Below are 17,768 nucleotides of genomic sequence, written 5' to 3'. Positions count from 1 at the left end.
GCTTATATAAGGTATAAAATACGTCCAGTATGTGTACTCGGCGGAATAGCTCAGTAGGCTAAGGCGTTTTTACTTCAGGACTCTGGCAGAACTCCAGGGGTCACTGGTTCGAAACCTGGACCGGGCAATGTTCTTTTCCTTTTTTAAATTTTATTCTTGATTTTTAACTGGAACTGTTACGATCCAATGTTTACATTTATCGATATAAAGCATTTAATGAATAAGTTAAAAAATGCCAAAATCTGTGAAAAGGCCCCTTTAAATGTTCATGCTAATGTATACTACTAAATGTGATTCCGACCAGTTGAGCATCATCAAATCAATGCACACGGTATTTGTTAAGATACGTGGATGTAAGCGCACTAAAAAACTGTGTTTTCGAAATTTGAATTGACGTACGAGAATCACTGACGCTGCAGAATAAACAAGATAAGTATTGATGCAAAGCATCAAAGGGCGACGGGAATTTCAGTGTAAAAGGCACTCAATTAAGTTACATGGAACGTTTATTTTCTACTGTAAATATTAATATATTGGCCGATTATTTTTAACAAAATAGAAAAAGATACTGGTATAACCATTATCTATGATTTTGTGGTATAACCCAAAAATAACCATTATCTATGATGTTGTGTTATAACCCCCAAATAACCATTATCTATGATTTTGTGTTGTAACGCCAAATATTTCATAGTTCATTTTATTTACATTAGTTTCCTTTTTTTACTGGCATCCGTGTGCAGTTTTCATTAATGGAACAGAACATTGTAGGTTTTAAACAATCTGCTTCATCTTGTAAGCGAAATTTCATAGTTTTCTCAACTTCAAGGGGAGATAATTCTGAACTTATTCTTACGTCGCTCATTTACGATAGGGGTTTAGTACTCATTGATATGAAAACACTGTAAAAGTTTTAATGTGTTTACGAACCCCACCCCCCCCCCCCCCCCATCATCTCACACATATATTTCATGGGCATAATAAAAACAAAAAATGGTTACAATAAAACAGCATTTAAACTATAATGTCTATATAAAAACAAAAATTCTACTGGGGCTCGAACCTTGGGCCTCTCACATGTGAAGCGAGCGTGTAACCACTACTCACGGAACCGCTTGAAAAATCACCTTCCAACTAAGATATTAATAAGCTATTAAAGTAACATTACTATTCAAAATCAACGAAAATTTCATACAATTGTTCGTAAAATAAACTTAACCAATTAAAAATCAGTGTTCCTTATGGCAATTGCCGAAATTTCAACGTCAGATGTGGTCTGGTAAAATAGATGTTTGTATATACAAAATGCTCGTTTTAAGTATTGTTTTGCATATCTATTCATACGACACATGAACACTAAAATGGTGTTCGTGTGTCGTATGAATAGATATATTCGCGGGAATTAATTGTGGCCACAAATAAATAAAAACAGCATTTTGTATCTACAAAAATCTATGTAGTCATACCACATCTAGCGTTGAAATTTTGGCTATTGCTATACAGAACACTGATTATTAAGGTGTTAACTTTATTTTACGAAATACTTAACGAAATTTTCGTTGATTTTGAGCGTTATAGAGACTTTAATAGTCGGTTTAAATGTAAACCCGGAAGTTTAAACGCTGGATAGTGAGCGGGGTTAAAGGTGTATACCAAAGGGTCCATACCACTGGCAAGATACGGTTCAGGCCTGCGGCCTTCTATATGTGGTTCTCAAAATAAAACCCTGTAGGAGGACTTGATAGTAATGAGACTGGGGTGCTGTTATGTTACTCCTCATTGATAAGCGGTTGCTTCCTTTATCAAGACTCATTATTACAATAAATAATACGTGTCGCGCTTCGCGCTCTATAGCACCTTTATTAGTAACTAGGTGGTTGCTAGGATAGTGGAACAAAGAAGTTGTGTTTTTATACAAAACCAGAAAATTTCACCGGTTCACGTATTTGCCCAGTCCCTGTGATCTTTAATTATTGCCCAGTCCCTGTGATCAGTTATTAATTAAAAGAATTCGCTTTGCATTATTGGCAATAAATATTGTAGTAAATGTAAAAGGCACAAATGCAGTACTTATTTACACTAATTTACACAAACATCACCAATATGCAAACTATTCTGACAACAAACATATATACATTGATCCGAAAAATAACTTCTCCTCCCATAAGCGAAAAAAAAACGTATTACACTTCAGTGCGACGCCAATAATAAGATCATTTGATGCATCGTATGTGTTAAGGTTAAGAAATTTTATTTACATTGAGCTGAGTTGTCGACGAGGTCGTTAAACACACCAAGGCGTAGAGCACCATCACAACAACCTGTAGTATCACGGACATCGTCGGGTTGATAGGCCATGCATACGTCAGACCTCCTGAGAAAGAATACATACATATTGCACTATAGGACGTTCTGTGTACTAATTGTTAAACATATTTTGTAAAAGAGGACAATATTTACGCGTTGATATTTAATTTTCGCAGCATTTAAACCACGCCATTGACAAACAATACAATAAGTTTTCACCGAAAATGCAACTGATTTTACAGTATTCGTACCTGTGACCACAAGAATAATTGAGCTCGGACCAATCAGGGTGGCGAACAGATGCACAGCTTGGTACAGCAAAAACACGACGGAAACACGGTGATTAAGCCTAGAAACTGAAAATACAGTAAATTGCTGTTTTTTATTACTTCTTTTCCTACTTCTTTTTCTATTTCTTCTTCTTCCCATTAACTGCAGGGCTTATCTTTGACTTTTGAAGTTATCTTGGGCCGCGGTAGAACCAGTAGTTAGTGTAATTGGGGTAAATCTAAACAACGCTCCCACAATGAGGATCAAACCGTGAATTCCAGATCGCTACTCGACGCTAGGCGGACACCATATCCACTACGCGATTGCGACTTCAACTTAGAGAACACTCCTCTGTTTCACTACTATGGCGTACCCTTTGGGTTAAAAGTCAACAAGAACTACTAGGTAAAAAGAAAAATGTACTTCGACGTACAATATGTACATCGAAGTACATTTTTTGTTCTTCGGCGTACAAAATTGTACTCCGAGGTACAGTTTTTACCGACCCTTGAGTGTTTGCCAATCAGAAGACGCCTTACATTTGTTGCTTTAAGAGATATTTGACAAATCACATTATTTATATTATTTATACCAAATTATGCGACTATCGACCGCTTTTTTTCAATTTTTCAATTTTTATTCATTTTGTCCTCAATTAAAACAGAGATTTTAAACTTTTTTATGAATAAATCTGAAGAAAAAGCGACTAAAGAGACGAGTGTTTTGATTGGCGGTTCAGAAAATTTTTACGTCGAAGAACAAACATGTACGTCGAAGTACAAATTGTACTTCGGTGTACAAATATATACTTCGAAGTGTATTTCATATTTGTACTTCGAAGTACAATGTGTTTACTTCGAAAACAATATGTACTTCGAAGTACAAATTTATCACATGCCATACCCTGTTTCCCATGTAATATAACCATTAGGTATATTTTTATCTTACACATGTGTAAAATACTTTTAAGCGTTTTCATTGGCTTAGTTTTCGTTCGATTGACCAATCGCATTTTGTTTTGTTTTTTTGCTGAAATGACGTTGCAACGTTAAATGACGTCAAGTAATGTAAACAAAATTGGGATTCATCATTATGTTTGCGTATATATTTATCTTATTTGCTCTTTTGAAAGCATGTGTTAAAAAAGATCTGACACTCGTTGTCATTTCATGCCATATTTTATTAAAATCGTCCAGGGAATTCGTTAGTAAGCTCGCCAAAGGCTCGCTTACTAACAAAGTTCCTGAACTCGTTTAATAAAATATGGTATTGTATGACAACTCGTGCCAGATCCTATATTTATGTTTACCTTGAAGGCTACTTTCGACCCAAATGGTACGCCATATACTACTTCGCTGCGTTTTACCATACATTACCGTTTAACAAATGACAATTTTGGGCAATAATTCTTCGCGTGTTGACATAATTCTTGCTCACAGCTTTCTTTGATAATAATGTACAAGCTACATCTCCACCGCTTCTTTGCTGGCAACTGTTTGTCAAGGTTAGGGCGACTTGCGCGATGACTGTAATTATTTTATTCTCCATGAACTATTAAATATCTGCAGAAATATGTATGTATTTGTTGTTTAACCAACAAATTTTCTGATTAAGCGATGTTGTTGCTTATCAATGAAAACTTTCATGCGATGATGCGAATGATGTTTACTATGAACTGTTTACTGTTTGACGAGTCTTCATTTCCATTTTACCCTTGAACTTAGTTAAACTGAGCAAAGCTTTTTGAATAGAACTATTTACTTTTTAAATATTTATATTGCATTTATAACTTATAAAATATGTGTTATTCATATAAGCATTTGACAATGTGCAGCTTTTAAGTGCATGATGTATGTGGATTTAAACCCGGAAGTATTATCTTGCACATCTTTTAGCGCTTGTTACATGCTGTGCTATTATATAAAAATAACACGCTGCATGTATCTGATAATTGCCAGCATTCAGTTGCATGTTGTTTGTTTATTTTCAGTCGGAACTGAATTTTATATCGCGCGTATATTGCATTGATCTCCGCTTTTCTGTCCGTCCGTTCGGCCACTATCTCCATCTACACTATTAGCACTAGAACCTTGAAACTTACACACTGGTAGATATGAGCATATGTGCGACGTTGACGGCGGCGGAATTTTGATCTGACCCGTGGTCAAAAGTGATGGGTAAATAAATGGGTAAAAAACTCATTTAACTAACAACATGTGACGCAATTGACCCAGGGGTCAGATCAAAATTCCAAATAGTGCATCGTCGCACATATGCTCATATGTTTGTAAGTCTCAAGGTTCAAGTGCTAACAGTGTATGAGGAGATAGTGGAAAACCACGCCCATCCCAACTTTTTTTTCGTTCCCAATTTTTTTTTGTACCCAATTATTTTCGTACCCAATTTTTTTTTCGTACTCAATTTTTGTTGGTACCCAAATTGTGTTTCTTGCCCAAATTTGTGCGTACCCAAATTATTTTCAAACCCAATTTTTTTGCGTACCAAAATTTTGTTTCTTTCCCAAAAAATTGTTTGCCATAATTTTTTCGTACCCACAATTTTCGTTCCCAACATTTTGTTTCAACATAACTTCTTCATTTTTTTCAACAATTGACTTCAAATGAATACTGAACATCTCTAATGAAAACACGGTCTATCTCGACCATGCATATCCACATTACCCACCCCGGGGCCCCACCAACATAGGCCTTGCCCACCCAAAATTGCCTTTTAATATAAAATCTATGCGGTGTTGGGAGACGCGTCGGCCTCTGCCGCGCCACTTCTAGTTTTATATTTTGTTTTTATTTAAAAAGAAATCTTTTTCATTATCTGAACCTTTCCTGTGCTTTTTGAGTTTTCTTGCACATTGTTTTTTCGTGTAACTCTTCAATAGTATGAATCAAAGAACTAATTACTTGTGCTCCACTCTTTCACCAACAGAGCTAGATTTGCCAATGTAGATACAACCCACCGGCGACGCTGTTTAAAGAACTCGTCAAAGTCTTCCGGGCAGTGTGTTCTATTTTCGGCGGCTGCGCAGTACTCGATTCGCCATCCGCTCTGTACCTGCGTCCCAAAGTTATCATTCAGACAAAACAAGTTTATTGTACAATTTATTAAATTCAGTTTTGAATCAACATTTAAGTTAGTCTATTTGCTTTGCAAAGTTAAATTACTTCTAAAGAAAGTCAAACATGTCAACGTAAAAAATCTATAAATATACGTTTTAATAAAAACATAGACTTACGAATTAATCGTAAATAAAACGAGACTTGTTATTATTATGTTCCATTTGTATGTGTTAAATCTTTGTACGAGCTCAAATCCGGAAGTAGCTTAAAGGCATGCTCAGTAATTTTTTCACTTTTAAGAATACAAAACATCTCATCTCATTAAACAACAGTGTATTACGAAATCAAATCATAGTCATTTGACTGACTACAATTCCAAAGCATTATTCTTAGGTTTGTTTGATACGTTTTTGCACTGATACAATTTAGAGTTTACAAGGAACATGGCATATTTAATAAAGAAAGGAAATAACACGTGTGTCAAAAACGGTTGACGAAAACAAATGTTATGATGACCCGCATACCATTTTTATGATATTGGAAGCAAATTACAATGTATTATTTGTCTAATGGATTTATGGCGGATATCATTTTTGCATTATCTGTTGTTTTTTTTAATTTATATGTCTTCTACCAACTCTCATTTTCAAAATTAACACCGATTTTTTTTAAAGATCCTGAATCTATAAAACATTGCATTGTTTAAGGAATAAACGCATATTTTCCGGAAAATAAATGCAATAAAAACTACTATTTATAAAAGATTTGAAAATTCTGTTTAAGTTTAATCGTCTACCTATCAGGGCCGTCAAAACTACTGTTATACTACATTTCGCTGTTTATTCGAATTTTGTCAATGAATGCATGATTTTTCGTAGCTTTTCGTGTATACGCTTTGGTAAACAGCGTATATTAAAGGAAATATTTCCGGAGATCGGTGTGTGTGAATGCCGGCGATTTTACATATATAAAATTCCAGAAAAGACTGGCGGCTTTTTTATGTAAAAATATTATTCGTCGTGTTTTACAGAAAAGGAGAGATATTATTCCATTTCTGAAAAGGTACATATTCAGCATCTTTACAGATATGTGTTGTTTACCAGGAGTGTGCAAAGCCAGCGATCCTCCCCCATGTCTTTGGTCAGGAAGTCAAACGCGTGCTCCACGTTCGTGGCGTACTCGGGTAGGATGTCACGGATAGCGCTGCAACGGTAGACGCTGAAACATCCGGGCGAACATAGGACCGAACCAACCACGTGCTCAGCTGCCTGAAATGTCATGTTTGACAAATCGCTACGAGGTGTACTGTACTTGCAAAAGTCAGATAGGATGCTCTGTCTTTATAGGTACGTTATGTATCAAACTCTTTTTTGATTACCTTTTGAAACCAGTGACCAACTGCGTACTCGAACAACTGGTACCAGACGATGGGGCCACTCCCTAGGGGATGGGTTCGCGCGCATACCGCCCCCACACTGGGGTCACGTGTCATCAAGTCTAAAAGCGCCTCAACGGAGTCAACATTAAAGCAAACGTCGGCGTCGGTGGTGAGAATGAAACACTCGTCTTGTCGGCAATCTGTCGGCAATCAAACTGGTATACGTACTGTGATAAGTTAAGAAACATCATGCTCATTTTTGGTCCCCAGACTCGTGGTGTCGTCACTTCGTGAATGAAAACCAAAATCTAATTTAACATATTCATATATAGTTCATCAATTGTTAGTGCATCTTTTTATGTTTTACGATTATCTTTGTATACAGTCTTGCGCTACATGCTAAATATATACTAGTGGTTAATCTTATTCCTCGATTCCCTACCTTAAACCGCAAGACCATATATTATTTCTTTATCTGGGAGGGGAGGGGCTAAAGGATTATATTTGTCACTTACTGTTCTCCTGTTTCAGGAAGAAATCTAGAACGTAAGTCATGTACATCACCTGGCTCCATCGCTTCTTGTTCTTAACCTGAGATGAAACGGTTTATAACCCTAATTAAAAACGTTTCCGTAATAACTTTGATTTGAATTCCAAAACAAACAAAGATACACCGACATTAACTTATTAATTGTGAAAGAAGTTCACGCGACCTTTTCATTACGGTGTACCTCAATATTCTGATATTTGGAAATAAAAATATTCAGGGGATATAAATCAAACTGACCCATTTAAAGTGCTAAAATAGCTAAAAGCATATAAACTACGATACTTTAAATGAAACTTTCATTCGTACATAAAATGGGTCAGTGTTTTGGTACCACGAAACATATAGGGTTTCGGATTAAAACTAATGCACATCGACGTTACCTTCTCGTTGTCCTTGAGGTGTATCCTAAGCAACATCCGGTGGCCCTTGTTATTGATCAGTTCCCATTCAACGGTCATTCCGTAAGGTGTTCTCGTGCGCGCGCAGTTGTCTGCCTTCACGCCTGCAATCGGTATATGAGCTCCCTGTTTTGACTTACTAGTAAATAATGTAATCTCTATCTTTGAACACATCACAAAACACTTCATATTACTGTAGATATTGTGTGGGGTGTTTCGGATTTATTTTGCCTGGTTTGTATACAAATGCTATAAGGTTGATGACCAATGACTACTGGCAAATCTCTCTTTTCACCAGGATCAATAGAAAAACCGTTAATTGATTGACCATGGTGTGAGTAGACGACAGTTAGAGATGAGTTTGGGGACAAATTAATCTTTCATTACTTGGATCAACTATGCAATGAATGCTTAACTTTCTAGAACGAGTAAATTTTCATATTGTGTGATTATTTAAGACTATTATAAATGTAAAGGATAATCCAGTCAAATACATTTGCGTTAGAAAATTAACCATGGTTATAATAAACCGTTTAAACTACTGTGCCGTCTACAAGATGTAGTGCAAAATCACTCGGATAAATAAGAAAGTCTTATTAATATACAGCAACCACCCCACCCACCCCTTAACCCCCACCCCAAACACCGTCAACTTCGTATATTGCTTCCATTGTTGTTACAGTGTATTGATAAGTTAGCTGTTTAAAACGATTAATGATAAAGATCAGACAGAGTTTTAAGCGTAGATAAATACTATGAGTGGAATGCTGGTACCCTTTGGTGGGTATAGAGTAATTTAATACGAGCTTCATAGAAAAGTGACTTTCCTAAAATGAAAGATACGGTTAGACCAGATTTTTTCACCACTATCTGACCTAGTTCTTCTTCCGCCAGAGATACGAGCATTAGTACAGAATCCGTCGGGTTCACGTCTTTCACGGCGCCATCGAAGAATATGTGCGACTCGAAGTGCCGCGTCCCATCTGTCTGTGCGCGATTGATACCCCTGATAGACTGCAGGAGTTGCCTCATTTCGTCGTCCGCCTTTGAAAGTAAAAAAGAGATTCGCTCGCTTTTTATATTTCTGCGTTGTATTCCTAAACACGATAAACGTGTGTGTATTTGAAAGTTTGTTTTGTCATTTTGCACCTTATCCTGCATGATGTAAGGACCCGGAATATGTCACATCACTATTTCCTAATTGATTAACTAGACTAGTATTGCTTATTTCGTTCACTTAAAGATATTGTAGTCTTGAGCTGCGGGAGAAACCGTAGTGCCCGAAGTAACCCAACCTGTCCAATCTGTTGACACCAACCAAACTCACATGCTGCCGAGGATGGGTATTGAACACGGGTCGCCTTGGACGCGCGTGTACCAACCACTGCACTTAACGGACAACCCTATTAATAAATACAATGTACGCTAAAGTGTGTGTGTTTCGAATTTTATTAGATCCTTCCGCTCTTGAGACTGCATTAGGTGTAGGTCCGTATTGCAGCCCAGCACTAATACTTAATTAACATACTAGACTCGTGAACATAGGGACGAATTTAGAATTATAGCTGCAATGTCAAGCTATTTTACTGTTACTGAAATATTTAAAATTTTGACGTGGTATTGTGTTGTAGAGGGAAAGCCAGAGCACCCCACTTGTCCGTTTTAGTGACCACTAACCAAACTCACATGCGGTCGGGAACGGGAATCGACCCCGGGTCGCCTAGGTTAGAAGCGCGTGAACCGATCAATTCGATAACCGGACAGCCCAGGGGCGCGATAAACAAAATGATCGGGCATTTTACAGTCCGGCAAGGGTCAGCAAAAGAAAAACGCATTTTATGGTCTACTTGTAAAATGTCTTGTTGTTTTATAGACGCTAATTTAATCATTTATTTTCATAAAATAAAAAATTCAAGCGGTCGTTGCGAAATCTGTAGTAATAGTAAATACTAATACATGTAGCAAAATAGTAAATACTAATACATGTAGCAATATCGCTATAAGTGAAATGTACATGAGACACGGTTGTATTAATGATGTAATTAGTGTAACATTGTTGATATATATCTGGTTGAAAAGATTGAACACGCGCGGTTTAAGTACATGCCTATACCTAGCAGGTAATGACGTCGATAAACCCATATACACGCTTGGTAAACCAACTTATCAATCCCAATAGCGATACGCTTAAAATCATAAGTTGTACTTCGGGGGATGCATCAATTTACAGAATAACTGTGAAAATGGAGCCTAAAGAGGTGAGTCGTTTTGATTGTCCACATTTTTTATTGTCCACATATATGCTCTACTTGGAGACCTTTTCTCCTCAAAAGCTCAATGATATTTGACCGCACACACATTGTATATGGTAAATGTGTGCTTAATATAGATATTATTGTGAATCCGTCCTGAAATCGCTTTCCTAGTGCTGACCTAGATAGGCAATGTGGTAAGCATTTCGCATTTTCATCGAAATTCTTACTCGTAACAGTCGGATATTTTCGGACGTACAACTTATGATTTTAAGCGTATCACTATTGGGGATTCATAAGTTGGTTTACCGGGCGTGATATGTTACGAATTCCGTGTAACTGCACACTGCCTGTGCCATTCATCGACTATGCACAAGAAAGCCTGATGCGAAACATGAAAGTTTCGCCATTTAGCAGTTCATTTTTAGACCCACATCTACATGAATCACAAGTTACTGTCTTTAAGTTTGATAAAATGAACATGTGATTAAGTTCCCGGTGCATAGAATTAAACTACAGTTTAAATCATTGTGGTATCAATTTTAAAGTATATACATGTACGTAAGCAATGAGAATTTATTTGCACTGCATTGTTATACTGGTTTTTAGCCTCGCATCTTTTTGGTTTTACATGTTCAAAACTGCAGCATTTATGCAACGGAATTCTGGTAAGTAATTTCAGGTAATGTTTATATTGAGTAACAAAACATATTTGATGCTTTTTTAGAAAGGTAATGCCTTGTCCTCGCAACCATTCATCAAAACTTGACATCAATCATTGACAATTTTATGTAGGACAAAGGATGAAGTTATTTGTTCATGTGTAATTTGTACGAGACTGTTAATCGTGGTATTACATGCTTACCCCAATGAACCTAGACTAACACGTACCTCTCTGTACATTGTGGTACATATGATGACCTTCGTCCGGCTGGCCTTTAGCACGGGATCCTCATGCTGTTCGTCGTGGTACTCGGTCTTCTGGGACAACATCAGCCACTGCTCCAACAGGCCACTGGTGTACATAGGCGTCCAAAACAACTGAATGAATAAGGTTACGTACATATGAAGCATACTTATCCCAGATTGCCTTCGAATTACAGAAAAACACACAATTATCTTTAAGTACAAACAACGCTGACTCATCTAATGCACTAACGATTCATAATATGATTAATGATTTAATGTGTGATTATGCAAGGTAACGCTCATCTCTGTTTGTTTAACCATATAAGTATGTTTGATTGTTTTTGGTTTTTCAAAAACATAGCACATTCCGGGGCACGTCTATTGACAGATCCGTGATTGGCCAAAAAAGGTGTTAACTCTTTTTTAGCTATTTGAAAGGACATCATTATCATTTATTGGTATAAAAATCACAAATTACCACGTATTTTCCCCAAATGGTGTAAGGGCAAATTACAGATTACAATATAAAAACTGTTGCGTGGTTAAGGAGACTTAAGCCAATTATTCCCAACAAAAGTCGAAAAATGGCGCTCACCTCGTTGGAATACTCAAATCGGCTGATTCTTGACAACGTAGCACAAAGCAACATAGGATCCGAACCAACACATTAATCAATATCATGTTTAGTATTGTGGTTAACATAAATATTTTAGTTAAGGTAACACGATTTATGTTATAATGTCCGCATAATAACCTATAAGGACAGAATGAGCAATTATTACATCCAACAGTATACGTGTTCATGCAGCATTATTTTGTTGTATCTTTTGTATGAGTATGTCTCATTTATCTAAGATCAGGATACTCTGTTCCTCGTATTAATAATCAACGAGAAGGGGCAAAGTTCAAGGATCTAAGACACGCAACTCATTGAATTGAACCATTTAATGGCAACGGTGACAAAACACTGTCATTTGTTCCTTTGAATTGTAAACTCCTGGAAGAGGTTCCTCACCTATTGGTTAAGGTTCACATGATAAAAGCTGCGCTGTTCTCCGTGCGGAGATTGATTCAAATCGGAATAGCTTTCAAGCGAGGGTAACACGAAATCTCGTATTTTTTAGCATGATGTGCAACTAGAATCAGATGTCCGAAACACACAGTTTGAGCAACCATGTGCAAGACCAGTCGACTACTTCCCTGCCGTTAACTGATACAGGATGTAACTACTGCGAATCGGAACTACGTTCATACTTAGGTAACATTCTACCTTATCTTCCTTGAGCATGACCAGGAACTGAGACCGGAAAAGCAGGTACCCGGTGGAGATAGTCTGGGCGGCAACGAGCAGTACCAGAGCGATCACTGAGTGAGTGTTGCCGTACATGCTGCAAGTGGCTGCAAATGATAGCAGAAAGGTTATATGGCCAAGTTGTGTTTATAATAATGTCTGTTATGGACAAATGGTTTGGTTTCATTTCATGTTATGCAGCGAATGCGTAAAGATTTGATTAGTTCTCTCTAACTCAAATAAATTGATAAGAAAGTATTTAACATGGCTGTGGCGATTACAATTGTATTTTACGGAAAAATGGGTTTGTTTCATGTCATTCTATGTGGTGAATGCTTTGTGAATACTACTACAGATGGCAATATGGAGATTATGCGCGTTATTTCATTTGTTCCCACGTCAAAAATTATGGCAACAAATATAAAACAAAAACATCTGACATCACAATGGTGGAGTTTTACCGGTAGGGGACCATAGTGCTTGGCAATTTCTTGTTGTATGTGTTATTTGAATGTTTAAATAAAAAAATAGGGATGATATAACATTATGTTTATTTGCATTCAAATAAACAGTGGTGGAGTTTCACCGGTAGGAGACCATATTGCTTGGCAATTTCTTGTTGTATGTGTTATTGGGATGTTTAACATAAAAAAATAGGTATGATATAACATTATGTTTATTTGCATTCAAATTGTAACTATACAGCTACAAACTAAGTGCATGTAGTTTAGACTGTGATTTTAAAACTATTCGACAATAGTTTGCGAAAGAAAATTAGAACCCTGCAAGATACCTGTATTAATGAAATATTTTTATTGCAAAACAAGTATGCTGTCATTCTGTTCCAGATAATTATACATTGCTTATTAAAAAAATCCTGTCAATCAAAATTGATATGACACATCACATTATTTTGCTTATGTTAAATCAGTGTATGCTAAAATCAACTGCTTTAGCAAGCTTAAGTTGACTTTAGACATTTAATGAAACAAACTGTTTCCTGGGTAGCACCAGTACTTAGTGTGTTTAGGGTGATCTTAAGAACGCTTGCGCTTAAGGGATCAATACAGAGACCTCCCAGTGACTAAGCAGACACCATATCCACTATACCGCAGCCACCGAACCAGCTTTAAATTCCTGCGGCTAGAAAACACACAAAATTATAAGATGCTAGATCTTAAAGCTAGGAACATGTTACTCGTTTGAATATTGAATTTTTTTATGCATTACTTTATTATTGAAACAATTATATTTTGAACACAATAATTATCCATATATTTATTTAAAAAACATGGTTTTCAAAAAAGCTTTTGCCCGTAAACTAGGTAGCACCTATAATCATATTACTGAACATCTGTGACGGTCCTCCTCGCGTAGTGTAATTATCAACCGGTTTGAAAAGTTTTTTCTCTAATCAAGCTTACAAAGTTGTTTGCCTCATCCGACACAAGGTCGGACAATTCCAAGGAAAAGCATATTATAAACGTATGTATTCTTAACATTTCTTGTATTTTTGGTATTTTCTATGGTTCCGCGAGATATTTGTGCATTTTATTACCTATGACATTATTTAAAGGGTTCAATGTTCAAGATGTTCTGCAAATAATCGATTCTGGATTTATTGAAGTTACATTACACTATTAAGTCCATGTTTTCAAAATCGGTATTTGTGTTCGCTATCTGGAATCTTTGTTTGTTAAATATGCATTATAAGTCATATTGTCATCAATGTTAACAAAATGTTTTTTTGTTTAATATCTGAAATATTTTATGTACTTAACATTCATGTTTAATCATTAGTTTCATTTTTCTGTATTTCAGACTCTATTCACGGTCTTTTACGATTTTATTATTGTAATGTAAAAACATATCGTTACAACTGAACAAAGAACAGTATAATATCTAATGACAACACGGTCTATCTCAACCATCCATGTCCACATTACCCATGGCCATTGATAAAGGTAAAGACACATTGGTTCCCGCCCCTGTTTCAAATTGATTATCGAGAGGTTCACGGGTACTTCTGCCCTGTACCCCCTAATTTTTTGTCGTATCCAACATTTTTCGTACCTAATTTTTTTTGTACCCACTTTTTTTCGTACCTAATTTTGTTATTGTACCAATTTTTTGTTTCTTACCCAAATTTTTTTGCGTTCCATAAGTTTTTTTTGGCATACATTTTTGTACCCAATATTTGTTCGTACCCAAATTTGTTTCCCTACTCAATTTTTTTTCGTACCCATTTTTTTTTCGTACCCAAATTGTTTTGTTGCCAAAAAAAGTTTCGTATCAATTTTTTTTTTTACCCAAATTTTTTCCTACCCAATTTTGTTTGGGTCTTATTTTTACGTACCCACAATTTTCGTACCCAACATTTTGTTTAAAATAACTTCTTCATTTATTCACCAATTGACTTCAAATTAATACTGAACATCTCTTATGACAGCACAGTCTATCTCGACCATCAATGTCCACATTACCCACCTCGGGGCCCCACCAACATAAGCCTTGCCCACCCAAAATTTATCTTTTTAATATAATATCTATGCGGCGTGGGGATACGCTTCGGCCTTTGCCGCGCCACTTTTTGTTATTTATTGTTATTAAACTACTTATATTTAGAGGGACCTTTTCACGCATTCTGCATGTATTCAAGATTGTCATTTAATGCTTCAAATTAATAAATGTAAACATTGGGATATCTCAAGTAAACAAAAAGAATGCAATTAAAGTAGGCAAAACAGTATTCCTCAACTGGGCTTGAATCACTGGCCCTTGGAGTAAACGTCGCTTTAACCGTTCGGCAATCCATGCGGATTCTTTGCGTTGTATAGTTTGTACCATATATAAGCAATCCACGTGTCACAAATTGTAATGATAACATGAGAACTCTCCAAATTATTCAACCGTTGAGCGTTTGAAACGCTTTATAATTTTCAGGTTTTTAAATCGTCAAAGATGCATATCATGGATATTTTATAGCATGGTAAATGTTCAGTTTAAATGTTTTCTCGCAAATACAACAACGAACATTTTCGAAACATTTTTTTTCAGTTTTGTCAATTTACCAAAGGGGAAAAGGTCCCTTTAAAACGGTAATGTCGGATTTTTTTTCAGAACGGTCGTGTACTTTAGTCAGTGTGCTACCGGTATACATTTTTAAAAGGTTTGAAGTATTTTTAAAGACAAGTTTCGTCAGATAATTGAAAGTATGGTGCTCACATTCGCCTAAGACGTCTTTCTTACACATGACGTATAATGTGACGTAAGAGAGCGGTGTGCTGAACAAAGTGAGTGGAACTGTGAAACCGAACCTCTGCATGCACGTCGTACACGCGATATAGGCGGTGAAATAACCTACAAGAAAGTGAAAGATCAGTTTATGTCACTGTTCGTATTTGTTGGCTTTACGCATTCTGAACGATTATCTGCCAAAGAACCCGACCAACCTTACCATCAATAAAAACAAACGAAATGAAATCAGTAAACGATTTAAACAAACACAACACACATACTACGAAAAGAATCAACCGAATGAAATAACCAATTAATCGAATCAGTCAACTTAAATTATTGCAAATGGACTAACAAAAAAAAGCAACAGCATACATATTGCCAACAAAGTATTTCTCTAGTATCTGTTATATATAATCGGTAGATGCATTAATTAATTAATTGATCAATAAATCAATCAGCCTATTATACACAATCGACTATTAATTCTATCAATCACTAAAACACTATTCGCCAAACCTTACAATCTATAAACCAATATAATGTGCAATCGGTTACTTACTTTATGCATTATATGAGTTAATTTATAGGAAAAAAACATTGCGCTTACCAAAGAAACTGCCGCCGATGTTTCCCGCGAACATTAACCAATCCGTCTTGGTCAACTGACTGCCGAGATGCCCCCATCCGTCCACCCAATCCTTCACCGGCCTCCCGGGGAACACTTCCGCGTAAAATAGGATGGAAAACCCCATGATACAAACGGTCTTCACGGCGGACATGACGATGGTCAGCTTCCACGTAGGTGGGGTTAACGTAATTGTTCTGACTGCAGTGGAGCGTTTGGCGTGTCTTGCCTCTGATCGATGTGCGATGTGGGGATTATCCCGTCGCTGTCTGCTTGGATACTAGGCGCATTCTATGATAATAGATTTAAATCGGAACTCGCGCGCTGTGGGTTTTTAGCTCACCTGATTGCTCAGGTGAGCTAATGTGACCGGTCTTTGTCCGTCGTATGTCCGTCCGTCCGTCCATTCGTCCGTTAACATTTGTTCGTAAACACTCTAGATGCCATATTTCTTGTCCCATCTTCATGAAACTTATTTAGAATCTTTGTCCCAATGAAATCTCGGCCGAGTTCGAAACTGGGTTGTGCCGGGTCAAAAACTAGGTCACTAGGTCAAAAAAAAGAAAAACCTTGTAAACACTGTAGAAGTCACATTTCATGCTCAATCTTCATGTAACTTTGTCAAAATGTTTGTCTTAATGATATCTTGGTTGAGTTCAAAAGTGGTTCCGATCCGTTAAAAAACATGGCCGCCAGTGGGCGGGGCAGTTTTCCTTATTTGGCTATAGAGAAACCTTGTAAACACTCTAGAAGTGCCCAATCATCATGAAAGTTGGGCAAAACATTGGTTCAGTTGATGTCTCGGACGAGTTCGAAAATGATCGAGATCGGTGAAAAAACATGGCCGCCAGTGGGCGGGGCATTTTCTCTATATGTATATAGTGGCAGTTTTCCCTCTTTGGCTATAGAGAAACCTTGTAAACACTCTAGAAGGCACGATTTTTGCCCAATCATCATGAAAGTTGGTCAAAACATTGGTTTTATTGATATCTCGGACGAGTTTGAAAATGGTCGGGATCGGTGAAAAAACATGGCCGCCAGTGGGCGGGGCATTTTTCTCTATATGTATATAGTGAAAACATGTGAACACAGTAGAAGTCACATTTTTTGGCCCAATTTTCATGAAACTTGCTCAAAACATTTGTTTCCTTGATACGAGAGTTGAGTTCAAAAATGGTTCCGGTCAGTTGAATAACATTGCTGCTGGGAGGGGGCAATTTTCTCATTATGCCCCCCCCTCCCCCTTTCGAAGAAGAGGTATATTGTTTTGCTCATGTCGGTCCGTCCGTCCACCAGATGGTTTCAGGTCACTAGGTCAAAGGTCAAGGTCACAATGACCCGAAATAGTAAAATGGTTTCCGGATGATAACTCAAGAACACTTATGCCTAGGATCATGAAACTTCATAGGTACAATGATCATGACTCGCAGATGACCCGTATTGATTTTCAGGTCACTAGGTCAAAGGTCAAGGT

The 17,768-nt window shown here is 36.8% G+C and overlaps 1 protein-coding gene across 1 annotated transcript in view; it reads right to left on the bottom strand.

Moving 5' to 3' along the window:
* Positions 1-16,498, bottom strand: part of LOC127869856 (chitin synthase chs-2-like) — a 111,887-nt gene extending 95,389 nt beyond the window's left edge. The window contains exons 1-8 of the mRNA XM_052412516.1: positions 16,277-16,498; positions 15,655-15,789; positions 12,409-12,536; positions 11,121-11,270; positions 8,853-9,021; positions 7,960-8,081; positions 7,545-7,620; positions 7,030-7,229 (exon numbers count right to left, since the gene is read on the bottom strand). Coding sequence (XP_052268476.1) covers positions 7,030-7,229; positions 7,545-7,620; positions 7,960-8,081; positions 8,853-9,021; positions 11,121-11,270; positions 12,409-12,536; positions 15,655-15,789; positions 16,277-16,448 — 1,152 coding nt within the window. The 5' untranslated portion in view covers positions 16,449-16,498. The remainder of the gene's footprint in view (positions 1-7,029; positions 7,230-7,544; positions 7,621-7,959; positions 8,082-8,852; positions 9,022-11,120; positions 11,271-12,408; positions 12,537-15,654; positions 15,790-16,276) is intronic.
* Between the last annotated feature and the right edge of the window lie 1,270 nt (positions 16,499-17,768).

This window comes from Dreissena polymorpha, chromosome 2 (genome assembly GCF_020536995.1).
Source record: "Dreissena polymorpha isolate Duluth1 chromosome 2, UMN_Dpol_1.0, whole genome shotgun sequence".
NCBI classification, from domain to species: domain Eukaryota; kingdom Metazoa; phylum Mollusca; class Bivalvia; order Myida; family Dreissenidae; genus Dreissena; species Dreissena polymorpha.
This window is presented reverse-complemented; position numbering and strand designations above follow the sequence as displayed.